Source organism: Dromiciops gliroides, chromosome 1, assembly GCF_019393635.1.
Source record: "Dromiciops gliroides isolate mDroGli1 chromosome 1, mDroGli1.pri, whole genome shotgun sequence".
Taxonomy (NCBI): Eukaryota; Metazoa; Chordata; class Mammalia; order Microbiotheria; family Microbiotheriidae; genus Dromiciops; species Dromiciops gliroides.
Genome location: NC_057861.1, coordinates 66,221,032 through 66,247,073, shown reverse-complemented (window position 1 = coordinate 66,247,073; position 26,042 = coordinate 66,221,032). Strand labels below are relative to the sequence as shown.

Genomic DNA, 26,042 nt, shown 5'->3' with positions numbered 1-26,042 from the left:
CTGAAAGGCCCCGGATGACCTGCTCTTCCCCACCCCTTATAAATGCACATGGAAGCCCCTGGAGCCAGCCACCTTCTGAAAAGCTGTGTGTGAGAGAGACCTCTGGCAGGTCCCTCCCTCTCCCTGGTCTCACCTGCTTCCCTTTGTCAGCTAGGAGAGAGGAAAATAGATGGGCCCTAAGCCCTCTCTTCATGTGACGTCCTAGGACCAAAACTTGGGGACAGATGATGGGGAGGGGGCCTGCAGAGCCCAAGCCCTCCCCTCCCCACAGTGTTCCCCAAGGAGGCTTCTCTACAGCAGTCTTCACGACTGGGTCACCCAGCTTCTGTCCAAGTGCTCCTGATGCTGCCCACGCAGCTTCTTTCACTCTGGGAAGTTTGCATTGTTAATTTTCTTTTCCCATATAGACCTGGAGCCGGGCCTACCTCCCTCATTGCTCCTCATTCTGCTCTCTAGGGCCTTGCAAGCAGAGCAGTTCGCACCCCGGGGCCTATGTCCCCATATTGAGCCCTTCCCAGGGAAGCCTTCACACCCTCCTCTCTGGGTTTCCCAATGCCCCAAGCAGAGCTCTGCCTAGAGCCATCTGGCCTCCGGAGACCCATCACGAGCTCGGTCTGGCCTCCTAGCTCAGTATCTGTCCTTCCCTCGTAAGAAAGTCTGTATAAATTAGCAGTTGAAGAGTGGAAGGTACGTACCGAGACGGGGAGTTTTCTGGAAGGCGCTTGTTCTATCTGTCCGTCTTTCTTTCTTTATTACAATTATGATTATTATTATTATTATTATTGCCATTGTCTGTTTTATTATGATTTGGTTTTTTTTTCCTCTTTTTAGCTCAATCCTTCATTACCTCAAACACTTTGGTTTGTTTCCATCTGCCACAGTTCCTTGGATTTGTTCTTAAGTTTCTTTGGTTGCTTTTGGTTGGGATTACTAGCCAGGAGTTTGGGGAGATGGAGGAGGTGTCCCAGACTTTTTATTCTGGGCAAGTCTGGGGAAAAAAGAAATTCCTCTACTCCTAAATGTATCCCTCCAGCCAAGATGGAAGAAGGGTTCTAAGCGTCTTGCTTCAAGCAAGACTGGGGAAGGGTTCTAGGTATCTTGCTTAAAGCAAAGCTAGGAGATTGTAGGAGATATTTTGCTTCAAGGGAAACAGAGAAAGCAATCTAGATGTCTTGCTCCAGGCAAATCTGGAAAGAGGTTCGAGGTATCTCACTTTGCTCAAGTCTGGGAATGTTTCTAAGTCTCCCTTTGGGTGCTGCTTAATAGGCATATCTCACTTCATGTGAGGCTGAAAAAGGTTTCTGCATGTGTTCTAGGTGAGGCTAGGATAAGGTTCTAGTTGCCTCTCCTAAGTCTGGGAAGGAATTCTAGATATTCCATTCCAGGCAAAACTAGAGAAGGGATCTAGGCATCTCCCTTCTGATAAAACAGGGGTTTCTCCTAAGTCACTTCAAACAGGGCTAGAGAAGGGTTCTAGATCATTGTTTTAAACAACCCAAGAAAAGGGTTTTAAGTGATTTACTCCAAGAAAGGCTTGGGAGGGATATTGGGTGACTCATTCCAAGTGAGTCTGGAAGAGTCTACGTGCATTGCTTGAGGAGAAGTTTAGGTGACTAATTTTTGTCAAGTCTGAGAAGAGATCGGTATATCATTTCAGGCTTTGCCTAGAGTTCTTCATCAGAAGCTAGAAAAGGAGGTTAAATATCTCACTCTGGTTGAGGCTAGAGGAGCTTTCTAAGTAACATTCTTAAGGTGATTCTGGGCTTAGAGGTTCCAGGTATATCATTCAGTTCCTCAGATTGAAGAAGGGTTCTAGGTATATCATTCCCAGATGCCTCCTTCCAGATAAAAGTGAAGACAGTTTAGGGTACCTCTTCCCAAGTGATGCTAGGAAGGGTTCTGGGTAACTTGTTCCAGGCAAGGCTGGGCAAACTAAAATTCCTCCCACGTTAGCTTTGGGGAGGTTCTAAGTATTTCACTGTATATGAGACCTGAGAAGGGGTTCTAGGTGTCTTGTTCCAGGGAAGGTGTATAGCTGGGTATCTCGGTCCAGACAAAACTGCAAAGAGTTCTAGGTAACTCACGCCATTTAAAGAGTTGAAAGGGTTCTAGGCATTTTGTTCCATGTGAGTCCAGAAAAAGTTATAGATGTCTCTCTTCAGGTGAGACTGGGGATGGTGCCCAGGCGTCTCACTACAGATGAGGCTAGAAAAGGGTTCTGGGTATCTTCCTCCATGTGAGGTTCTCATCACCTCCTTCAATCAGTTCTCTCTAAAGGCTCCAGTTCTAAACTGGGAGGTAATCAGAGTCTTTTCCACCAAATCAGAGACATCTCCCTTCTATCCCCCCTTTGGGCCACTCCTTCTCCAGTCCTTCAGAGGAAGACCCTGTCCGTTCTGCCTTTCCCAGGCCCTCTGAGCATAGAACTCAGAGGCCTTCCTCCAGAGGGAGACAAAACTCTTGGCTAGCATCCCCGTGTCGTGTGCCAGATTTCGGTTTGGTTCCTTGGGCAGGGCTGGTCTCATTTCTGACCCTCCACCCAGGGTCCATTCCGCTGCATCTGGGCTTTTCATTTCAGAGCTGAGTTTGTTTGGTTTTTTCCACACACATTTTATTTCATTTTGGGTTTGTTTTATTTCTGTTTGTTTTGTTATCATCTTCTTTTTTTTTTTTATCTTTCCCATCTTTTGTTTCCCCCTTCCCCTGCCCCTTCCCCTCCCTCCCTCCCCTCCCCCCCCCACAATTCTCCCCCTTCAATAGAACCGTCCGCCCCCCCTCAAGACGTAAAATGCGTCAGCACCAGATCCACGGCCATTCTGGTAAGTTGGCGCCCGCCGCCCGCCGAGAGCCAAAATGGTGACCTAGCGGGCTACAGCGTGCGCTACCGAGCCCTGGACTCTGAGGACCCGCATCCCCGGGAGGTGAAGCAGATCCCCCCCAGCACCACGCAGATCCTCCTGGAGTCCCTGGAGAAGTGGACTGAGTACCGCATCACCGCGGTGGCCCACACGGCCGTGGGACCAGGGCCCGAGAGCTCGCCCATCATCATCCGCACCGACGAAGACGGTAACTATCCCCCAGGGACCCGGGGGGCGGGGGGAGGGGGGCTGACGACGTGCCCTGAGCCCAGCACCTGCTCCCCCCATGAGACCCGGGTCCAGTGACCGGGGCTGGGGGCAGGAGTTTCCTCCTAGCAGGCACCCACACCCTGCCGCAGGGGAAACAAGAATGTAAGTAACTGGGGGATGGAAAAGCCCAGCGTGAGGTCCGGCCAGTTTCTGAAGGCCTAGGCTTGCAGGGTGACCCAAAGCTAGCTGTCTTCCCTTGTCCCTCAGGCTCCAGTATCCACGCCTCATACCAGCAAGTCAGGTCTCCTCTCCAGACCCCATTTCCACCTCCTTAAAATGAGAGGGTTGGATCAGTCCCTTTTATAGAATCATAATATTTCCTATGATACTTCGTATAATCACATCACATTCTGTGATTTGGGGAAGAACCCCACACCAAGGGCAAGCAGGCAAGGGACAGGACCCTTCCCTGCCCCTCACTCTCTGCATGACTGAGCAGCTCCTTTTCTGTCCTGCTGAGCCTCAGTTTCCCAGGCTGTCCTATTGGTACAATAATAATACCTGCCCTGCCTTACCCCCTGGGCTGATGGCACCAAGGAGATTATAGGGGGGCGGGGTGGAGAGAAGTGTTAGGGTTGGTTTTTCCCCAAGTAAGGAGCCCGTTCTGTGCAAAGATGAGAGGTAGGCCTTCTTGACGCTCCAGAGGATCCCTAGCATTAGCCTCATCCTGTGCCACCCCCAAGGACAGCTGAGAGGGGTCCTCAATACCTTCCCAGCCCCATAACAGCCCCAGGGAAGCAGGAAGAGGGGGAGACCCACAAGGCCCATTAGGTCAACTTGTGGGTGTTAGAGACACCGGTTGAACTCCAAGCTTCCTAGATAAATCCTGACCTGGTGCTTGGGTGCATTCAGCCCAGCCTGGGAATGGGAGTGTCCCAGAGATAGCCTGACCCTGGGATGGGCTGGGGGCAACGTTGGAGAGATGCCCCCCGAGCCAGAGCCTCCCCTCGAGCAGTAGTCTGGATCCTGCCCCTCCCTCCTGAGTCGGGGCTTCCCAGCCCAGCGCCAGGCAGGATTTGGAGTCAGGGGACCCAGGTGTACACTCAGCAGTTCTGCCACTGGTTCAGCCGCCCTGTGTCTTTGGGCACAGGCCTTCCTCTGTCCAGAGCCTCAGTCCCTTCACATGCAAAATGAAGAGGCTCCACTGCCTGATGCCCAGGGTTCCTGCGGGCCCTGACCCCCACTTTCCAGAGGGCTGGTGCTGCCACACTCTGCAGGGTTAGCTACGTGGGTTCAGGGTCCAGAGCCCCCAGACCCAGCCCCACCCTGCCCACATTCAGAGCCATGGTGAATTCCACGGTACCCGTGGGGTACCCGTGGCTCCAAGTGAGCAGGTGGTGGCCCGGGGTCTGGCTGGTGTTAACCTTGGACCCCGCCCCCCCTCCCCTCCCTTCCTTCCCTCCTCCTGTCTCCCTGTCCCTCTAGTGCCCAGTGCGCCCCCTCGCAAGGTGGAGGTGGAGGTGCTCAACTCCACAGCCATCAGGGTGCTGTGGCGCTCACCTGTCCCCAGCCGGCAACACGGACAGATCCGAGGTTATCAGGTCCACTACGTCCGCATGGAAAATGGCGAGGCCAAGGGACTGCCCCAGATCAAAGATGTCATGCTGGCTGACGCCCAGGTGGGTGCGGTGGAGAGGTCAGGGGCTGGAGGGGTGGGCTAGGACAGGAGAAGGGCTGGAGAGATGCCCCCAGACCCGCACTGCCTCCTTCCTCTTGTGCCTCTTGCTGGGACTCTGCTCTTCACCTCCTCTAGCCAGGAGAGGCACGTCGGCCTTACGCTGTCTCTGGCTCTCTCCGTTTTCCTCTCTCACTTTCCCCCTCATTCCTCAGCCCTCTTTCCTCCCAGGGCTCTCCGTCTCCCTCCCTTTCCTCTCCTCCTCTCCCCTCTGGCCTCTTTGTATTCTCACCTTCACTCCTCTCTCCTTCTCTGCCCAGTGGGAAACAGATGATACAGCTGAATACGTGAGTACCATCTTCTCCTGTTGCCCGCCTCGTGTGCCGTGCCGTGCCGTGCCGTGCTTCACCCCCTCAGAGTCCATGGCCTCTGCACGCCTCCTTGCACGCCTCCCGCTCAGCCTCCCTCCCTCCCTCCCCACCCCCAGCACCACAGGAGGGCTTCCTCCCAGGGCTTAGAGGACAGTGTGTCATCTCCCATGTCAGGCTTGCGCTCAGGAACCTGGGCTTCAAGTCTGGTCTCTCCCCTGCCTGTGGCTTGGCCAAGTGTCCCCACCTCTGTTATGGGGAGAAGAGAGCACAGTGGCTTGGGAATGGGAACGCTGAGGTTTGAAGACTGGCTCTGCCTCCTCCCAACCATGAAAAAGGGGCTTCCCTTCCATGGAACTTGTTTTTCTCCCCTATAAAATGAGGTGCTTAGACCAGAAGGGCTCTAAGGGCCCTCCCAGTACTGTCATTTTGGGTTCTAAGGCCCTCCCAGCTCTGCCATTCCATGTTCTAAGAGCCTTTCCAGTTCTGACATTCTGGGTTCTAAGGGACCTCCCAGCCCTGACATTCTATGTTCTTAGGGACTTCCCAGCTTGGGCATTTTGTGCTTCAAGGACTCTCCTAGCACTTCTATTCCATGTTCTAAGGCCCTTCCCAGATCTGACATTCTGTTCTCTAAGGGCCTTCCCTGCTCGGACACTGTGTGACCCTCCCAGCCTTGACATTCTGTGTTTTAAGAGCCCTCCCAGCTCTGATGTTTTCTGTTCCAAAAGCCCTCTCTGCTCTGACATTCTTTGTTCTAAGGATTCTCCCTGCTCTGATAGTCTACATTCAATGTTCCAAGGTCCCTCTCAGCTCTAACATTCTACGTTCTAAGGTCCCTCCCAGTCCTAATATTTTGTTTCCCAAGGCCCCTCCCAGCACTGACATTCTGTGTTCTAATGTTCTAATGTCCATGATCTAAGAGCTCTCCCACCTCTGACATTCTCTGTCCTAAAGTCTCTCCCAGCTTTAATATTCTCTGTTCAAAGGGACCTCCCGTCTCTGACAGTCTGAGTTCTGTGTTCTAAGGTCCCTTCTCGTTCTGACACTTGAAGATTCAGGGTGCCAGGGTCCCCATCCTGTGCTCAGAAGACAGGAGGAGGAGGAGGATAAAAACAGCTTTGCTTCTCTAATGCTTTAGAATGCACAGAGAGCTTTGCCCCCCACCACTTTGGGGAAGGTAGGACACCCATTTTAGAGAACAGAGGCCAAGGGCCAGCGAGAGGGAGCATCTCCATAAGAGCCCACGTCCTTATAGACTTGAGGCTCTGCTAAGGGCTTCCTCGAAATGGCTCTCTGAAGTGGTTAGCGCATGGATTGCTGCCCCCATTCTATGGTCGGAAAACAGAGGCGCGTGCTCATGCTGAGAGTCCCAGGCAACATTTGGACGCAGCTTTCCTGATGCTCCAGTCCAGTGCCCTCCACTGTGGTGGGACAAGTCCCTGGCTTGACCCCAAGGATTTCCTTGTCTCATTAAGGAGACAAGACTCCCCTACCAGAACTGCTGAAAGAGCAGCCCCAGGCTGTGTGGGGTAACACTCACTCTGAGGGAAGTGGGATGCACAGAATCTGGGTTCTGCCATTTATTACCTTTTGTAGCCTTGGGCATGTTACTTCTCTCTCTTTCCTCAGTGGATAAAGCACTGGACAGGGAGCCAGAAAGACCTGAGTTCAAATGCTGCCTCAGACACTTAGCTGGTGACTGTGGGGAAATCACTTAACTTCACTCAGCCTCAGTTTCCTCTTCTGTGAATTGGGGATGAAAATAGCACCACCCCAGGGTTGTTGTGAGGCTCAAATGAGATGATATTTCCCAGGCACTTGACAAATCCTAAAGTAGCCTGTAAATGCTAACAGCTACCATTATTATTATCATCACCTTTATCTATGCGATAATTCGATATCTTAGCTCACTCTCACTCTGGGCTTGCCCAGTGATGAAGTCACTTGGGGAGTGAGTTGAGCCCCAGCCCAGTGCTCTTCCCACAACACCTCGATGCCTTGTGTCATCCACTGGGGTCAGGAAGGGCGGTGAAGGAGGAGTCAGGAAGCCTGGCTTCTAATCCCAGCTGAGCCCACTGACCTCATGCAGGCTGCTTGCCTCATCTGGGCCTCACTCAGTCTCTCCTCGCCTGTAAAATAAACCACTTGGACCAGATGCTCCCCAAAGTCCTTTGAAGCTGTTAGGCCAGTGGCCCTGTGGCTTCATGCTGTCTCAAGCCCCTGCCTTGATCATGGGGCAGTGGCAGCATAGCAGAGATCCTCTGTGGGAAAACGCTTCACCCCTTAGAGAACTCTGTGCACAGGGGTCCTGGGGGCAGGTAGCCCCTTGCACTTGCTGAACTGCCCTATCCCCAAGGGCTAGTGCTGCTCTGGCATTGTCCATTTCTTTGTAATATCGACTCGACCTCCTTTCCCCCCGAGGGGAAAATCAAACCCCAAGATGTAGGCTCTCATGAAACACCCTCAAATCCTTGCTGCCTGATTTCTTTTGCCCAAGAGAACCCCGCCAGGCTCTTTTTGCCAGGATGCTTTTCCTCCTTGTTAATACCTTTAGAGGTTCCAAAGGGTATGGGTTGCTCTGCTGGGATGGGAAGAGAGAGGGCTGAGATGGTGCCTGATCAAGAAGCTGGGGGAAGAGGAGGAGGTGGCCCGGCCCTTTGAAACCCTGGGGGGAATCCCTACTGTGTGTGCTGTTCCCATCTTCCTTGTTTGATATAAGCCAGGCATCCTCAAAGTGAGAGAGCTGAGGCCAGCCCCAGATATCCCAGACGTCCCTAAATGAGTGTGTGCATGGCCTGGGTGATGTGTGTGCATCCAAGTGTGTGCACTCAGCTGCTGGAGTCCAGAACTGGGTGGGTAATGCCTGGCAAAGTCTCTCCTCCAAAGACCATACAGAGAAAACTCAGGAGGTCGTCTGGAGTAGGTCTGAGAGCCTGGGGTTCTAATCCCAGCGGTGGATGGTCTGTGATTGTGTAGAATAGTATTTTCCGGAAGCTCAGAAGGCCAAGAGTCCCTGAAGACAGGAGTAGGGGGTTAAGGGGCTGAGGTGGTGCCCCAGGCTAAAGCGGCCCTCTGAGGCAATTCAAGGGTATGTGTGTACCAGCCCCAGTCCTTTTCCACCCTGCCTCCCATAAATGGGAAGCTCTATACAAATGAGGAGGGGCCTTTGGCTTCTGTCTCCAGACTGTGCCTTTGTGTGAGTAAAGGAACATCTGCTCTTCCTGGGGGAGGGGTGCAGAGGTTGTCATGAGATAGACGTGCTTTAGAGAAAGGATCCACGTGTGTGACATAGACACGAATTCATTCATTCTGTAAACATCTGTGGAGCACTTGCTTTGTCAAGCCCCGGGCTAGGACACCCTGTGGTGGGACAGAGCAGAGCATAAGGAAGCCTGCTTCCCACCCAGGATGGTGTTGGGGGGGGGGGTAACCCTTCCCACTCAGACTATCCATGAGATGTTATGAGTGTGGTTAGGGATCATACACATAGCTGCAAAAGCATGCAGACAGAGAGGAGACTGTGGGGAGGGCGGGGGAGAGAATCTGAGGATGAGAATGAGAGAAAGACTGAAAGAGAGAGGAGGGCAAGAGAGAGCACTATACCAAGCCTTCAGGCCTGGCCCTGGGTCCTGCACATCTGAGGTGCTCAGTCACTGCCGGGTGAGCTGAGTTCATGGGGTCTGTTGAGGGTAGAGGACAAGGAGACCACCATCCTAGCTCAAGACACCAGGCTTCTCTTTAGTCCTCCTTTGTCGTCCATATCACACTGTTGCTGACTCCTGTTGAGCTGGCCACTAAACTTCTCCTCCCTGGCCCAGTCTTTCCAAGAGAGCTGCTCTCCAGCCCTGTCCTTCACACCTCGTAAGATTGATTGTTTTCCCTGAAGCCAAATGAAAAACTTTAAATTTCACTTCCTTAGGGGCAGCTAGGTGGTGCAGAGGATAAAGCACCGGCCCTGGAGTCAGGAGTATCTGAGTTCAAATCCTGCCTCAGACACTTAACACTTACTAGCTGTGTGACCCTGGGCAAGTCACTTAACCCCAATTGCCTCACTTAAAAAAAAAATTTCACTTCATTAGTCTGGAAACACGTCCATCAGTGTTGCAGCCCTGATGCTGTCATCCCATCCCTTTTTCTTGCCCCCCTTGCTCTGTGGCAGCTGCAATTTAATAAGCACACACTCCATCTCTTTAGACAAAGCATCAGTCAAAACACCAACAGCACAAGGCCAGGAACAAGTAACCTGAGGCAGTATGCTGGGCACCCTTCTTCAAGCTGATATCAAACCATTAACGACGAAATGTCTGAGTCCAGTCATTCGGCCGGTTCCAAATCTTCCTCATCATGTTATATGATCCAGCCCATCTCACTCCACACAAACACAGCATTAAAGACAGTCAAATGCTTAGCGGAAATCTAGGTTAAACTCTATATAGGGCATTCCCTTGATCTCCCAGTCTAGTGACCGCACCCAAAAAAGGAAAAAATAGCCAGCATGGACCATGGTTAATGAAGCCATGCTAGCCGCTTCTAAGAATTGGAGCTGTCCCCTGGAAGCGGGGTGGGGGTGGATCCTCTCTCCCTGGAAGGCTTCAAGCAAAGGCTGGGTGACAACTCATCAGGCTTCTTGTAGAGGGAGAGGTATTCTTTTTCAGACACAGGTGTGACTAGACAACATCCACCCCCTGCCTCCAAGAGTCCCTCTGACCCCGATATTCTGTGATGCTGCAATCACTGTTTCCCTTTCTAAATATCCACTGGTCAACCCTTTACATTCTAGAATTTTGCCAGGAGTCAAAGCCAAAGTCACTGGCATAGAGTTTGCCGGTCCCATTCTCTTCCCTTCTTTGAAAACCAGGGCAACATTTTGCCCTCCTTTTGTCCTGTAATACCTCACTTGTTCTCCACAGTCTTTCTCAGGATCACTTAGAACGACCCCATCAGCCACATTAGCCCACACTTCCCATACCCGGGGCTGCAGTTCCTCTTCAACTGGTGACCCTGCTTATCTCGAGTAACAAGCTCCCTGTTAGCCATTTTTGTTCTGTCCCCTATCGACTAGGGATCGTTTTCCTTGTCAGAGATAAACAGAAGCAAATTATGAGCTCATCAGCGCTGCCTCCTCATATGTTTGTTATCATGCTCCAGCAAGTCCATGACTTCTTGGCCCCTCCTTTCTTCCCCAGGGTAGCTTTGTCTTCCTTGGTTTTCTTTACCAGCCTCAGACCGTCCAGAGGTCTAATACTCCTGACGCTCTTCTTACAGGACCGGGCTATACACTTTTGTTGTTCCCCCTCTATTACTTGCCCTTACGTCTTTTATCTTCTGCTCCTGTCTTTTTTTTTTTTTTTTTTAGTGAGGCAATTGGGGTTAAGTGACTTGCCCAGGGTCACACAGCTAGTAAGTGTTAAGTGTCTGAGGCTGGATTTGAACTCAGGTACTCCTGACTCCAGGGCCAGTGCTCTATCCACTGTGCCACCTTGCTGCCCCCATACTCCTGTCTTTTTTAATTTAATTTCATCACAATTTCATCACAGTATGTCATCTTTAAATTTCATCAAAATTTGTGGGGTTTTTCATCCAATTTTATTTTATTTGCACATCTGTGTTCTCACCTTCCCCCACATTGAGAAAGCAAGATAAGCAAAACGGCCATTACAAACATGCATAGTCAAGCAAAATAAATTCCTCAGTTGGCCGTGTTACCCCCAAAATGTGTCTCATTCTGCACTTTGAGTCTCTTACCTCTCTGTCTGGAGGTTGGCAATGTGTTTCATCAAGAGTCTTCTGGAATTGTAGGATATTGTTTATATGTATCTTTTTCAAATCTAAGTTTGAGAAAACTTAACTTACTTAAGTTTCACATCTAAGTTAGCTGAATCCCTTGTGCATTTACATTGGTCTCTTTAGACACCCTCTCCCCCTGCCCCTTTCCAGGACATTTTTCAATTTGATTTGCAATATGGAACTGTAAGTGTTCCAAAAATCGTGCTCCAGTAGTCTGACCATTTCAGAAGGTGGTGACAGAAGACAGAGGACCCCTCCTTGGTTCTGGCTAGCAATAAGTCCTGGAAGTCTACCAGAAATTGTATTCTGATAGAGTCTAGCCATTTTAAAAGGTGGCAATAGAAGACAGAACTAAAAGGAGGAGTCTCCCCCGTTCTAGCCAGCAAAAGGGCCTTCTCTCTTCACTTCTATCATGGCTTTCTCTCTGGGGAATGAGGAAAGAGCAGAAATGTAAAAAAAATCACTAAGAAAATATAAAGATTACAGAGCCAACAAACAGAGAGGGAAAACAGTAAGAAAGACAAAGGGTTGGTTGTACATAAGTTGTTTGAATCAACAGACTCAGTGCCTAAGGAAAGAATACTGCATTTGTGTATTACAATTTTAACATCCTCCAAATTGGATTCTTTCAAAACCTACTTAAAAGATTATTTCTATATAAGAAAATCACCCTCTTAAAAATAAACAATACATTAAAAATGGACACTGCCTTCCCTTCCTCCTCTTCTGACTCCTGAGAACTTTCCGTCTCCCCAGACTGACCTGCCTTGTACAATTTTAGTCCCTCTGAATTTTTAGAAGCTCACTCTCTCAGGACCTGGGGTTCATTGCCTGGGGGCCTGACTTCCTCACCTTCTGTAGCCCAATCCCCTAAGAGGCCTATGATTTCCACCATGGACACCAGTTCCATCTTCTTGGTATGAATCAAAACCATGATAGTGATTTCCCTCACTGGGGCCTTCACTCTGAAGAATGAAATGAGCATTAATGCAAGCAAAGAAATGACAAGTTGCCATGACTTGAGCAGAGAATCCTAGCGACATTTGTATAGCCGAGGTCCCTTTGCAATGGGCCCGTAGTCTGTTTGCAAGCTTCTCATCTCTTTTGTCTTTCTGTCCTGGTGTTGTGTAGCATATGCCAGCATCACTTGTGTTTCTGCCACCATTTAGGCTTGTTATTGATTGATTGGTTTATTTAGAGAGCATAGATGAGTATAAGAAGGGAAAATCTGAAGGGCGTGTCTATATAAAACAGATCTGGAGAGTATGTGTTGGGTCTGTGTGTATGTGTGAGAGATTTGTCTGGTATAATAGTGAAAGGCTTGGAAGAGACATCTGCATGTGTTATGCCAGGAATGTGTGCCTACCTCTCTCAGACCTGGTCCCCTCTTCCCCCGGGTGTACACCAGCCTGGGTTGGGGGTTGGACAGATGTCCTGGGGATATTCTGGGAGTCCCTTCCAAGCCATGGGGCTGCTGACGCCTTCCTCTCCCTTGGGCTCTTCCCTTGCTAGGAGATGGTCATCGACAAGCTGCAGCCTGAGACCTCATACTCCGTCACCGTGGCAGCATATACTATGAAGGGTGATGGTGCACGCAGCAAACCCAAGCTGGTGGTGACCAAGGGAACAGGTAAGAGAGGCACGTGTGCCCCGGGGCATCAGAAAGACTGGCTGCTTAGAGTGGGAAGGACCCTGCCTTGGGGGCAAAGACCAGAGTCTGAATCTGGGTTTGCTGCTGGTCCCATAGGGACAGTGGGCAAACAAACCCCTTCCCCCATTTAAGGCTCAGTATTTTCATCTGAGGGATGGAAAAGTAGAGATAGCCCAGCATAGTGGATAGGGAGCTGGCCTTGGTTCTGACACATACTGCCCTGGTGATCCTGAGCAGGCTGTTCAATCCCCCAGTGCCCAGGTGCTTTATCCACTAAACCACCTAGCTGAACGCCCCCCCAACCTCATCTTACAAACAAGGTGCGCTGTGACTTGCCTGAGGCGGGATTTGAACCCAGGCTTTCTGCCCCTGAGTCTAGCATTCTTTCCACCACCCTGTGCTTCCATATTCCCACCCCCATCTCTCCCATTGTGTGGGTGAAACCAGGAGTCACTGCAGTCAGGATGTCTCCCTCCAAAATCCCCCAATATCCACCCCACCCCATCCCTCTCGTCTCCGCAGTCAACAATAGCTGTTGCAGAACATGCGTCTTCCAGGCCAGTGCCGTGCACCCTTCACGAGGAGAGTGAGGGCTCCCACCTCCATTCATTTAAATTCTATAATAGATCCCATTTTCTTCTTTCGTGTCCAAAACAATCAAGAAATAAAACACTTCCCTCCCACCCTCAAATTACACTTGTTGTACAAATGTAGTCCTTCCCAGCCTGGCTGATTATGGGAACATTAGGGACGCTCTCTCTCCTCCGCCCCACACCCCCCAAACCACAGAGGTGGTAGGAATGAGGGTTCTCTCCATCATAATGGCATTGTGCTTCCCAAGGAGGACGTCCTGCACAGCCTGACTCGGGAACGTTTGTGCCCAGCGGGATCCCCGGCAGTCAGGTCTCTGGTGCCGGCTCCCGGCATTGCCAGGGTCAGCCTTGCTCTGCCTCCCCAGCCGCTCGTCCTACAACTGCAAACCCATTGTGCTTTCCCCTGGCTCTGGGCTATCTTGGCAAGGTTACCCGTGAGCCTCAGTTTCCCCATCTAGAAAACAGGGGCAGTGAGCCTTATACCACCAGCCTCATAGGGCCGATAGGATGAAAGTGTCTTGTAATCTCTGAAGAAATAGGAGTCAGCTATCTCACACTCTCCTTTTCTCCCTTCTTTGTCTTGTCTTCCAGTCCTGGGCAAGCCCAGTCTATCCATACACCAGACCCTGGACAACAGCTTGCAGGTGCGCTGGGAGCCAGCCCCAGGGTCTGAGGGCCAGGTCCTAGGCTACCGGCTGCAGTTTGGCCGGAAGGATGTGTCCCCCTTAGCCACCCTGGAGTTCCCAGCCTCAGAGGACCAATACACAGCCACCAGCATCCACAAAGGGGCCACGTACGTGTTCAGACTGGCTGCCAAGAGCCGGGCGGGCTTCGGGGAGGAGGCGGCCCAGGAGCTCAGCATCCCTGAGGACGTGCCGCAGGGCTACCCGCACATCCTGGAGGCTGGCAACGTGTCGGCAGCCTCGGTGCAGTTCCGCTGGCTGCCTCCCGTGCCGGCTGAGAGGAACGGGGCCATCGTCAAGTACACCGTGGCCTTCCGAGAGGCTGGCTCGGCAGGGCCGCCCGTGGAGACAGAGCTTCCCGCGTCACCGGATAACTCGTTCACCCTTCAAGGCCTCAAGCCCAACACAGCCTATGATGTTAAAATCCGTGCCCACACGAGTCAGGGCCCCGGGCCCTACAGCCCCATTGTCCGCTATCGGACGTTCCTCCCGGACCAAGGTAGGACTTAGCACTTCTCCTGCCCTCCTCTCTGGCTGGGGCTGGTGTTGGAAGCAGTGAGCTGCTCCCCCCCTGCCCCTCCCCAGGCCTCGACATCAGCTGAAGACCTTCTTCCTCCTCCTCTCCTCTTCCCCACCCCTCCCCACCCCCAGCCCACCTGCTCAGGTAAGTCTGCTGGTTTTTTGGTGTTTTCTTCCTTCCTTCTCGATGATGCTCTTGGAGCTGAGTTCAGACACACCGGGCCGGCACCCAGGCGGGGCGAGGCCTCACGACAGGTGGGAAGCGCCTTTCTCTACATGCTCTGTGCTGTGGGGGGCAGCGCCTCGCCAACCCAGTGCCCTCTGTCTGCCCCCGTCCTCCGCTCCTCCTCTTCCTCTGTCTCTTCGCCCCTTCTTCTCTCCCCATCAACGCCGTTCAGTCCTGGGCTCTTGACTCTTCAGGGCTAGGTAGAGAGGGCCCACCTCGGGTAGGCAGGGAGCAGAATGGCTAGAAGTATGAGAGCTGAACCGCAGGACGAGCAGGCAACAGGGGACGACTGGGCTTCCTTCTCTCCCCAAGGCCACGGGCCCTCCACCCCCAACGCCTCCTCCCCCGCCCTCACTGCTATCTCTCCTTTCTCTATCTCTCCCTGCCTGCCCTCCTGCTGTGGCTCTCCAATGATGATGCAGTCTCTCCCAAGAACTTCAAGGTGAAGATGGTGATGAAGACCTCAGTCTTACTGAGCTGGGAATTCCCCGAAAACTATAACTCCCATACCCCCTACAAGGTGAGTCCCTGGCCTGCCCTTTCCCGAGCGTACACAGGTGAGAAATGGAACATACATGCATGCACACACACACACACACACACACACGAGTAGTCTGACCCCCAGGGTGGGAAGCCGTTCACTCCCCCCTCCCTGTTAATCAGAAATGAAGGCAGCTCACCCCTGTTTGGCCCTGTCCCCCCGGGGGGAGGGCCCAGCAAGCTGCCTTGCCGGGTGGAGCCGGCAGGGGCCAGCAGCAGAAAGCGCTCCCTCCCCAGGGTCTCCGGGAGCCCTGACAGTGGGAAAGGGAAGCCCTCAGCTGTGGCTCACAGAGCAGGAGGGGAGGTGGGGGGTTTGTTGTGCCCAGCCGGGAGGCTTGGCCCCTAAGCAGAAGGGAGCCCCAGAAGGCAGTTCTAACCTGCAGCCCCCTCCCCGTCCCCAGATCCAATACAACGGGCTGAACATCGATGTTGATGGCCGCACCACCAAGAAACTCATCACCAACCTCAAGCCGAGCACCTTCTACAATTTTGTGCTGACCAACCGTGGCAACAGCATGGGAGGCCTGCAGCAGACCGTCACCGCCTGGACGGCCTTCAACATGCTGAGCTCCAAGCCCGCCGTCACCCATAAGCCCGAGGCCGACGGCCGTGTGCCGGTGCAGCTGCCCGACGGCCAGAGCCCCGTGCCCGTCCAGTACGTCGGCCCCCCCTCCCGTCCCCGCTCCTTCGGCCTGCCAGCCTTGGAACACAGGCCCGGGGGGAAGCGTTGGGGGGATTCCTAGCCTGAGCCTCATCTTCCCCCACACCAGAAGTCAGGCAGGGCCAGAGCTCCCTCCCAGGCTCTGTCTGTGGGGACCCTCACTCTCTTCTCCTTCCCTTCTCCCCCCACAGGAGCTACTTCATTGTGGTGGTGCCTTTGCGGAAGACCCGAGGGGGCCAGTTCATGAATCCCCCAGCAAGCCCAGAGGACATGGACCTAGAAGAGGTGAGGGAGAGGCCCTGGAGTTCAGGGAGGGGGTCCTGGAAGCGGGACTGATGAGGAGGGCCTCTGGGGGAAGCCCCCAGAGTCAGTGTCCATTGGCATCCTTTCCTAGCTGATCCAGGACCTATCAAGGCTGCACCGGCGGAGCCTGCGCCATTCCCGCCAGCTGGACGCCCCCAAGCCCTACATTGCTGCCCGCTTCTACTCTCTGCCCTCACGCTTCGAGCTGGGGGACCAGAGACACTACAGCGGCTTTGACAACAAAGGCCTCGAGGCTGGCCAGAAATACGTCTTCTTTGTCCTGGCAGTGCTACAGAAGACAGAGCCTGTGAGCCCCTGCCCCGCTCCCGGCAGCCCCGACCACTCCCTCTCCCCCTTCTCCTCCTCCTCCCTTTCCAGGCCAGTCTGCTCTGCCCAATCGGGCCCCAGGTACTCACTCCTGAGGCTGCCTGCCTCAGTTTCCTCATTTGTAAAATGGAGATCATAATAGCGCCTGCCTGCCAAAAGAGATGATAATTGGGAAGCTTCTCTTGGCCCAGGGCCCGCACATAGCTCCATTACTACTACTACTACTACTACTACTACTACAATAGAAAGGTGTCAGTACCTCAGCAGACCTTGGAAGAATATCTGAGGGAGCCCCCCATTTCACAGATGAGCAGACTGAGTCTCAAAGGGAGGTGACTTGGCCAAGGGGTGCCGGTCCTGTCATTTTAGTGACCGAGCTCAGATTGGATCCCAGGCCAGGATTTATCCTCACCATGAAGCCCCAGTGTGGGGGGCGGGGGGGGGGGTGGAGAGGAAGAGAGTCCTGGGATCCAGAGGGAAGGCCCTGGGAAGACTGACCATAACAAAGACCTCTTGATGGTCCCTGCAGACGTTCGCGGCCAGCCCCTTCTCCGACCCCATCCAGCTGGACAATCCTGACCCACAGCCCATCATCGATGGGGAAGAGGGCCTCATCTGGGTCATCGGGCCCGTCCTGGCCGTCGTCTTCATCATCTGCATCGTCATCGCCATCCTGCTCTACAAGAAGTAAGCCCCTCCTCCCCTCCCCTGCCCAGGTGTTTCCCAGGAGTGCCAGGGACAGAGGGAGGTAGAGAGAGCTTGACCTCCGGCCCACAGGGCAACCAGGGGCGGGTCACCTGTCCTCTCCCAGGCAGACTGGCCCACAGGTTTCCTGTCTGCAAATGGAGTGGGTCAGTGTAGACGATCGAGAACCACTTCCAGTTCTAAAGGCTAGACCTCAGAGCAGGCCCAGCCCTGATGTGGCTACCCTGTGGGGAAGAGAGGGCCTAGCCTTGGAGGGTCTCCAGAAGGGAGCAGACCCAGCCCCTCGCCTGAAGGGGCTCCCAGTCTGAGAGGCAGAGGAAGGAGAGACAAGATCCTGCCTCGGGGTGGGATCCACTCGGTGGGTCAGCACCCTCAGGCAGGGCCAGGAGGAGATGTCCCTGGGTCCTGGAGGCTTATCAGTGGGACCGGGTCCAGAGCTGAGCCCCAAAGGGAACATGGGTGTTGTCTGAAGTATTTGAAGGCCTGTCCTGTCCTTGGCCACCGAGGTCAGGACAAGGGAAGTAGAGTGGACGGGAGTCAGCGAGAGGTAGACAGACGTTAGCACCATGTAAGGGAGAAATGCCTAGTGTTCAGCTATCCAGCTTATCATGCAGAAGCTGGGTGGTCCATCTCTTGGAGATGTTAGAGCTGAGATTCCCCTTCAGGTGTAGATCGGCCGGTGCCCCGAGGGCCCAGGCAGCTCAGAGCTTTGTTGATCAAGTGAGATAGAGAAGGGGGCAGGCCCTGGCCTTCGGGATCTCCCAGGCTGGTTTAGGGAATAGGGCTTATGGCCAGGAAACAGAAGAGTTCAGCAGATGATGGGATGGAAGCGAGGGCTAGGCCCCAGGTGGCAGACAGGGTCAGAAGAGGGAGAGCTCTGGGGGCTGGGGGAGCGGGAAAGCTGGCCAATAAATCCTGGGGGCCATGAGGATTGAGCCGGGCCTTGGTGGATTTGACTGTAAGCCCTCAGGAAAGGGCAGGAGTGGGGCCCATGTGGGCCTAGGCACATTGTGGGGACCTGGAGTAACAAACAGAGCCATTCTGTCCCCTGATTGTCTTCCTGCCCCTGCCTCTGGGTCATCTGACATCCAGCCTGCCCACCCCTCTCTTCCTAACAGTGTCTCTTTTCCCCTCCTATTTGCTGCTCTTTGGAAAAGTAAACCTGATAGGTAAGAGCCAGACATCTACCACCACCCCCGCCCCTGCCCACCTGAGGCCCCCTCTCTGGCCACCCTGTGGACCCCTCAGAGGAGGAACACTAGCAGGGAGGGGCTATGAATATAGTCTCCATCCCCCCAGGCACCAGGGGGCCTCCCCTCAGTGAGCCCCCAAGAACAGCTGGTGCCCCCTGGGCTTCACAGACCAGTGAGAACAATGGGCTAGCCCCCTCCTCCCACCCCAGCCCCCTCAGACTCTGCACACCAAAGACAGGAAGTCTCTTAAACCAGCTCAAGGCCAGGAACTGGAGTGCAGAGAACTGGGTTCTGGTCCTGATCCACTGTGTGACTTGAGGCAAAGCCTTCTCTCATGTATCAAATGAGAAGGTGGGACTAACTGACCCCTAGTATCCCTATGATTCTATGATCCTCCCATACTCCAGAGCCTCAGTTTCCCCATCCATACATCAGTGATAATGATACCAGGGGAGTTAGAGGGATTAGATGAGACACTGAATGAGAAGGAGCTTTGGAAAGTGCACTCCCAAGTACCAGTTGATTGTATGGCCAAGCACGCCCTCAACCTGTGTTCTGAAGGCGAGGGGAGGAACAGAGGTGTCCTGTGTCCCACCACAGCCAGACCAAATGCTCCCACACAGACACACTACCATTCGCCTGTGCACAGGCGCCATATGCATGAATGAGCCCACTCACAGACTGAGGGGTTCACAGTGACCGTCCTTCAGACAGACCAAAGCTTGGCCTAGGTGCACACTCAGAGGTCTCATTTCCCTGTCCCCAAAGCAAACGGAAGGACTCGGAGCCACGCACCAAATGCCTGTTGAACAATGCGGACCTCGCCCCACACCATCCCAAGGACCCAGTGGAAATGAGACGCATCAATTTCCAGACACCAGGTATTCCAGGGCCCTTCCCATTGTCCTCCCCTTCTGCCCGGCAGGCCCCTGACACCTGGGACCTCCTTGGGGACAGTCACATGGGCGATGCCCGTGCCAACATCTCCCTGAGCTTGGAAGGGCCCAAAGAGAGGGTGCCTCGGAGGTATGAAGGAGAGGCCACCAGCTGTGGGCAATCCCCATATTACCCTCCCCACTACCTGTTTAATGGAGTTAATTCATTGACTCCCATGCCCGCTGTGTGTAGCAGTCCTAACCAGGGCCAAAGGGCATGCCTACGCCATGCATCTTGATGACCTCCATTTAGAGAATTGGAGCAGCTTTTGACTCGCTGAGTTGGTTTTTGTCTTTTTTTCAAATGAACACACGTGGCTGATTGTTGGTGGCCTGATTAGAGGTTCCAGGCACATTCAAAGATCTTTGACAAGTGGAGAATTATAGTTTGTCCTCCTCCATTCCCCATCTTAGGCTTTGCTATCAGCTTCTTGGGGGCAGAGTTCCATTGTGAGTGTTGATGTGCCTGGAGTCCTTAATGAGGTGCAGCCACTAGGAAAGCCATCGGCTTGTGAACAAGTAAACGCAGGGACATCTCCCAGGGACCAATGCCGCACAGCCCCCTGAATGTGACTACTTACACACGTACACACGTGTGCATGCTCAAGGGCTGGCATCTATCCTCCCTGTGCCCACAGGGCACATGCCCCCAGCCTAGCCCACCCCAGCTGTCCCAACAGGGATGATCTGAGAAGTCTTTTGTGATGCTCGGTTATGGGGGCTGGTGTTGGGGGGAGGGCTGGGCGGTCTTGTTTCTGGCTGTCTGTTATCGTTCAGTGGTGTCCCATACTCAGTCCGTCCCGTTCTGTCTCCCCTTTCTGTCCTGAAGTAATCAGGGCAGACATGCCCCCTAGGGATGTTCCCTTGATGGAACAGAGTAGCGATCCTTTGGATTTTCCCTCCAGTGCCCCTCTCTTCTCTCCCAATAATAATAATGATGATAATAGAGCGAGGAGGAGCCTGCCCACCTGAGACAAGCATGGCCCCAAACCACTGCCCTGGCCTGTTAGTTCAGCTTCAGAATAATCACCCCAACTGGCTAGCGTCATAGTCACCCAAACACTGGACACAGGATGACCTGCCCCAGCCCTTGGGACAGAACCTGCCAGACATCTTTGGGGTATTCTCAGTGCCATGGCTAAAGGTCACACAGGGCTAATGTCCAGCAGCAGGTAAGGATGCTTAGCAAAATGAGCCACCGGGGCCCTGGGCTCACACCTTATTTTGAAGGAGACAAGAGCCCGGCCTGTGTCTGCAGTGCCCAGGAGTCAGTGAAAGCGTACATGGACCTGGGGAGGGGGCATCTTGTGCTTCCCTTCAGAAATCCTGGCTTAGTCGACAATTCCCCAGTAGCAGTAGCGGCTCTTGGAATCCAAGCCTTTTCTTAGGCTGAGAAAGAGCCATGTGGGTCAGGAGGTGCAATGGAAGCCAATTTACTCATTCGCTGGTGGTTCATTGGTTTTACAAAGATGTAACCGGCCCCCTGTGTACCTGGCCTCGTGCTATGCAGGGAGCAAGAGAGAGAGCCAAGGAGAAGATGTGGTCAGTCCCTGTCCTTGAGTCTGATTGGAAAGAGCTGCATCACACACACACACATGCACACACACACACGCACACACGCACACACACACGCACGCACACACACTAGAGAGAGAGCTAAGGCTAGGGCGTGTGCGCAGGGGTACCAACAGTGCTGGGGGTGAGGGTGTGGGGAATGCAACATTGAGAGAAGTCCCTGTGGGCCAAAGCAGTCAGGGAAGACTTCCTGGAAGAGGGGGGGTGGTCCTCAGGGATGCTAGAATTTGGAAAGGCAGCCTGAACAAGCAAGCCAAAGGCAGAAGTGAGCATGCCATGCCTGGTGTGAGGCCAGTACAAGCAATGAAGACGCTAGGGGGATGAGGCAGGGCCAGACTGTGGAGGCTTTGAATGCCAGGAAGAGAAGTTTGTGCTTGATCCTGGGGCCAGTGGGAGCCAGTGAAGGTTCTTGGACCTTGTGGTTGGTCTTTAGCCATTCCCTCAAGCGAACAGTGCCTCTCCCATCAGCACAAGGACTGACTTTGCCTTACCCCTTACATTTCTGTTGCTCTTTTTCTTTTGTTTGATTAGCATGACATTTAAATGGGGGGAGAGAGGGACAGAGACAGAGACACACAGGGAAAGAGGGAGACTGAGAGGGAGGGCGGAACAGAAAAGCGCCTGCACTTTTGTTTATTTATTGTTTGCTGTTTTCTACAGATTCTGGCCTCAGCAGCCCCCTCAGTGACCCCGAGTTTCACTTTGAAAGTTAGTTCCTGTGTCTTTCTGTTCCCGTGGGGGTCATTTTTTTCTGTTGGTTTTCTTTGGTTACGCCTCCCCAGTTCTGTTGGCTTCTTCCCTTTCTGTTCGTCCCTCTCTCGCTCTGTATCCTGCAGGCCCTGCATTTCATCCCTACCTCCCCTCCACCCCCACCCCAGGCCCACCCGGCCCTGCCCAGAGGAGCGCTCCTGGTTTTACAGGGGGAAGCACAGGGGCTGGGGGGAGACCTTGTGTGGGCAGTTCCAGGCCCCAGGGATAGGAGGAGACCTGCCTCTCTCTCTCTCTCTCTCTCTCTCTCTCTCTCTCTCTCTCTCTCTCTCTCTCTCTCTCTCTCTCTCTCTCTCTCTCTCGCCCTCTCACTCTTATTCTCATTCTCTCTCTTGTTCTCTTTCACTCTCTCACTGTCTTTCGCTCTCTTGCTCATTCGCTCTCTCCCTCTCTTTCACTCTCGCTCTTGCTTTCTCTTTTTCACTCTCTTGCTCTCTCGCTCTTGTCTTTTACTCTCTCCCTTCCTCTCTTCTCTGTCTCTTTTATTCTTTCTCCCTCTCTGTTGTTTCCCCCTCCTCTTCTCTTTTTTCTCTCCCCCTTTCCTGTCTTTTCCTCCTCTTTCCTTTTCCCCTTTTCCTTCTCTTTTGCCCCTTTCCTTTTCCTCTCTCCTCTTTCTCCCCATCTTGCTATCCCCACCTCATCTCTACCTCTTTTTTCCTCTGCCCTTTTCTCTCTTCCTTCTCCCTTTTCTCCCTCCCACCTTCTCTGGAGCCTCACAGGCTGATAGAAGGAAGTGCCCCTCTCCCCTTTCCTCACCCACCACATAGTTTAGATGTTCTTGGAAGTCCTGATGTGAGTTCAGTGTACTAGTTCAAGATGCCTCTGTGTGTATGTGTGTGTGTGTGTGTGTGTGTGTTCATGCTCACTTAACACGTGCATACATGCCTATTGGGTACATGTGGTAAATGCTTAAAATGGGTGTTGATGAATTCTCTGAGCCCAGCTGTGTGTAAATAGTAAACATGTGCATGTTTGGCTCTGTGGTTGTATGTGGCTGTGAGTCCATGAGGGAAATGCATGGGCAAGAACCTCTCTTTGATGATGCAGGTCTATCATGTCTATGCAGCATCTCTGGGGTAACCATGGGAGTATGTCTTTGGAAACATGTGTATATTGAAAGTGTACCCAGACAGGCACAGGAGCATTACAGGATTATCGGAGGGGCATGTAAATAAATATATGTATCTATAGAAAGATACATATATATATATATAATTTATGAGGAAAGGCATATTTCTATATGTATGTGTATGTACATATATAGTGGCATGTGTATATATGTTTATTGTGTATAACAGGAGCATGGAGGGCAGTGAGTAATATGTTCATGAGTAGGTATATATGAGGGCTTACATAAGGATATAAGTATGTGTGTATATTTAACAATAAACCCTTATTAGATACCTACTGTATGCTGAGCTCTATGCTGGGCGCTGAGAATGAAAAGATAAAACCACCCCTATGCTGAAGGTGCTCATATTCTAATGGAGGAATAAACATAATACAAGACAGGGAATGATGAAACCAAAAGAGAGATCAGTCGATAAGAAAGCATTTATTAAGCACCTACTATGTACCTGGCATTGTGCTAAGCACTTTATAGGTATCTTACTTGATCCACTGGGCAGAGAGTGGATTGGAGTAGGGAAGAGACTTGAGGCCACTGAAGTAGTCTAGGGGGAAGGTGGTGAGGACCTGAACGAAGGGGGAGGCTGTATGAGGAGAGACAAGGGGTTGGATTGGAGAGAAGTAGTGGAGAAAGAGATGGCAAGATTTGGCCATTGATGGATATGCAGGTGCGGGGGAGTCGTGGGCAATGCCAAGGCTGAACTGGAATCATTGGAGGAAAAGGTGGTGGTGCCTTCAGCCAAAGTAAGGGAGTGTGCAAGATGAGACAAGATTTAGTAATATCTGAGGGGGGGAACAAAATCTCTCGGAGCCAGGAGACAGGGAGCCTGGAAGAGAGGATTCTGAAGGGCAGGCGAGGAGGGGAAGACTTGCAGATAGATCCATGGGCACAAGAGACGGTAGCAGCCATAAGGGGTAAGAAGAAGCAGTAAGACGGAGATACTGGTTGGAGCCAAATGGCTGAGATCTTCAATTCCCGGCTAAAATGTTTGCCTTTTACTTGGGCAGCAATGGGAGCCCAGAGGTTTTCTGAGTACAGGAGTGAGAGGTGTGGTCAGCCCTGTGCCTTAGGAAGATGAGGTTGGCAGCTTTGGGGTGGGGAGAGGGAGAATGGAGTCAGGGAGGTCAGTGAGGAGGCTGCTGTGTTAGTCTAGGTGAGCAGTAACGAGAGCACAAGCTACAAACCAGCCCTGGGGATGAAAGGAAACGGTAGCATGAGGGTGGAACGGCAGGGCCTGGCAGCACATGGAGTGTTGGCAGTGAGGGAAAGGAGAGAGAGCGGGCCAGCCAACCCTCCCTAGGGGCTGGAAGGATGGTGGTGCCCACAGTGGCAGTGCATCATTCTGGAGGAGGGAAGCGGGTCTGAGGGCCACAGGCATCATAAGTTTGGGTTGGGATGTAGAATCATGTTGGATTTGAGGTGCAGGAGGGGACATCTGGGTGTGTCCAGCAGGCAATGACTGTGGAGCCGGCATTCAGAAGAGAGGCTGTGGGAAATGGCAGAGACTCAGCAATCCTCTATGCTTTGGGTAATCACTGGACAGAAGGTGTAGAAGAGAAAGAAAAGAGAACCCCAAAGGCCTCTGGTCTGGTTCAGAACAAGGGTGTTTAGAGGTGTTATGGGGGGCGTATACAACACATATATACACACATGCACCAGTATGTATACATGTATGTACCAAGGGATCTGTGGTGTGCACATATAAGTGTATGCATATATGTGTGTGCATATGTACACACACATAAACACATACACAACATGCCTATATTATGGGGTGTATATGTGTGATCTATATACACAAACACACATACATATGTTATGAGGGTGTATGTTTGTGATGTGTGTACATATATGTGTGTCTCTACACGTACATGCATATACTGTGTATACATATATGTATGGAAGTACATGTTTGTGATATATACATGTGTGTAGGTAGGTATAGATCTGTGAATATCTGTACATGAGAGTAGGCACATAGGGGTATGGATGGGATGTCCTTACGTATGATGAATGAATGAATGAATGAAAAACCGTTTGGTAATAGTAATGAGAGTTAGCATTTATATAGCATCCAGTATGTGCCAGGCATTGTGCTAAGTGCTTTACAACTATTACCTCCTTTTTTGGTATATTTTTTTGAGGCAGTCGGGGTTAAGTGACTTGCCCAACGTCACCCAGCTGGTGTCTGAGGCCAGATTTACCTACACACACATTGAGCGCTTGTCACAGTTTGTGGTAAACACTATGCCAAGGACTGAGGACACGAATGAAAACTAGAAGCAGCTCCCTCAAGGGGCTCAGATTCTGTGAGAGAAGGAAGGGGCGTATCGGGGAAGGGAGTCCTGGGACGATGAGTGGATTGGATGAGGACTCTGGAGCTTGCCCGCCAGGCCGGGAAGAAGAAGAGGGTGTCCCAGATGGGATGGTGTCTGGATTCCTGATCTGAGATAGGATGAGGGAAGAGGGAAGAGGGGAGAGAGCCCAGCTGCAGCTGTGCATGCATTGGATTGCCCGTGTCCCACCGCTATAGCATCCTTGAGAAGGATCTGTCCACACACCTGGTGCTTCCTTAATGTAAATACGAGAGGACAAGCAGGATTCCAGAGAATCCTCCGCAGCGGCAGCCACATTTTATAGTCACACAATCGACTGAGAGAGAAGAGCAGAGACGCCAGTTCCATCCAGGTGTGTTCATCGGTTACCAAAAAGAGCAGAAAGCATCCGGAAGGGCCTCCTCCACCAAGGTGCTCACGCTCTCATGGGAAGAGCGAAAGGAGCATCAAGGCAGGCTTGATGGGAGAAGCTTCCTGACTTGCAGAGCCTCAGGAAGGCTCCCCCTTCATAGAGACCTTCAAGCACAGCCTGGAAACCCCTTTTAGGGAACATGGGCAGGAATCATGGAGGATGAGCAGGCGTGGATGGGCCCTTGTGTGTGCCCGCATCCGTGAAGACCCCCCAGCCTCTATGAGTGACGGGTGGAGGGTGCTTGTCCCCTGGCCTAGGCCTGGGATTTCACGGATCTCCAGCATGGAAATCTCCACCAGGGCAGGGGCGCCGTTGCTCCTGAAGGTACAGCCCAGAGAACTGTGCTTCCTGACTCCGAGGCCGGCCTCCTGTGCCACGCCACGTCTCAACGCTTTTTATCCATCCCCCTGTCTGTGCGTCTGTGTCTCCATCTGCCCCTCTCCATCTCTGTCTCTTCCTCTCTGCATCTCGCACACATGCACTCACTCACTCTCACACACACACACACACACACACACACACACACTCACACACACACACACTCACTCATAGTGTTGTGTAGTGGATAGAGAAATCCCAAGTCCA

The 26,042-nt window shown here is 52.6% G+C and overlaps 1 protein-coding gene across 23 annotated transcripts in view; it reads left to right on the top strand.

The window, feature by feature from the left end:
* Nucleotides 1–26,042, top strand: part of PTPRS (protein tyrosine phosphatase receptor type S) — a 211,748-nt gene that overhangs the window by 164,254 nt on the left and 21,452 nt on the right. For 6 of the 23 annotated variants that reach the window (XM_043977054.1, XM_043977055.1, XM_043977052.1 and 3 more), the window contains 13 exons: nucleotides 2,761–3,066; nucleotides 4,554–4,747; nucleotides 5,064–5,090; nucleotides 12,414–12,531; nucleotides 13,737–14,327; nucleotides 14,996–15,093; nucleotides 15,515–15,768; nucleotides 15,966–16,059; nucleotides 16,169–16,384; nucleotides 16,934–17,091; nucleotides 18,267–18,278; nucleotides 19,071–19,183; nucleotides 21,473–21,520. In XM_043977054.1, coding sequence (XP_043832989.1) covers nucleotides 2,761–3,066; nucleotides 4,554–4,747; nucleotides 5,064–5,090; nucleotides 12,414–12,531; nucleotides 13,737–14,327; nucleotides 14,996–15,093; nucleotides 15,515–15,768; nucleotides 15,966–16,059; nucleotides 16,169–16,384; nucleotides 16,934–17,091; nucleotides 18,267–18,278; nucleotides 19,071–19,183; nucleotides 21,473–21,520 — 2,229 coding nt within the window. The remainder of the gene's footprint in view (nucleotides 1–2,760; nucleotides 3,067–4,553; nucleotides 4,748–5,063; nucleotides 5,091–12,413; nucleotides 12,532–13,736; nucleotides 14,328–14,995; nucleotides 15,094–15,514; nucleotides 15,769–15,965; nucleotides 16,060–16,168; nucleotides 16,385–16,933; nucleotides 17,092–18,266; nucleotides 18,279–19,070; nucleotides 19,184–21,472; nucleotides 21,521–26,042) is intronic. The other 17 variants (XM_043977072.1, XM_043977076.1, XM_043977074.1 and 14 more) reach the window with 10 other exon arrangements.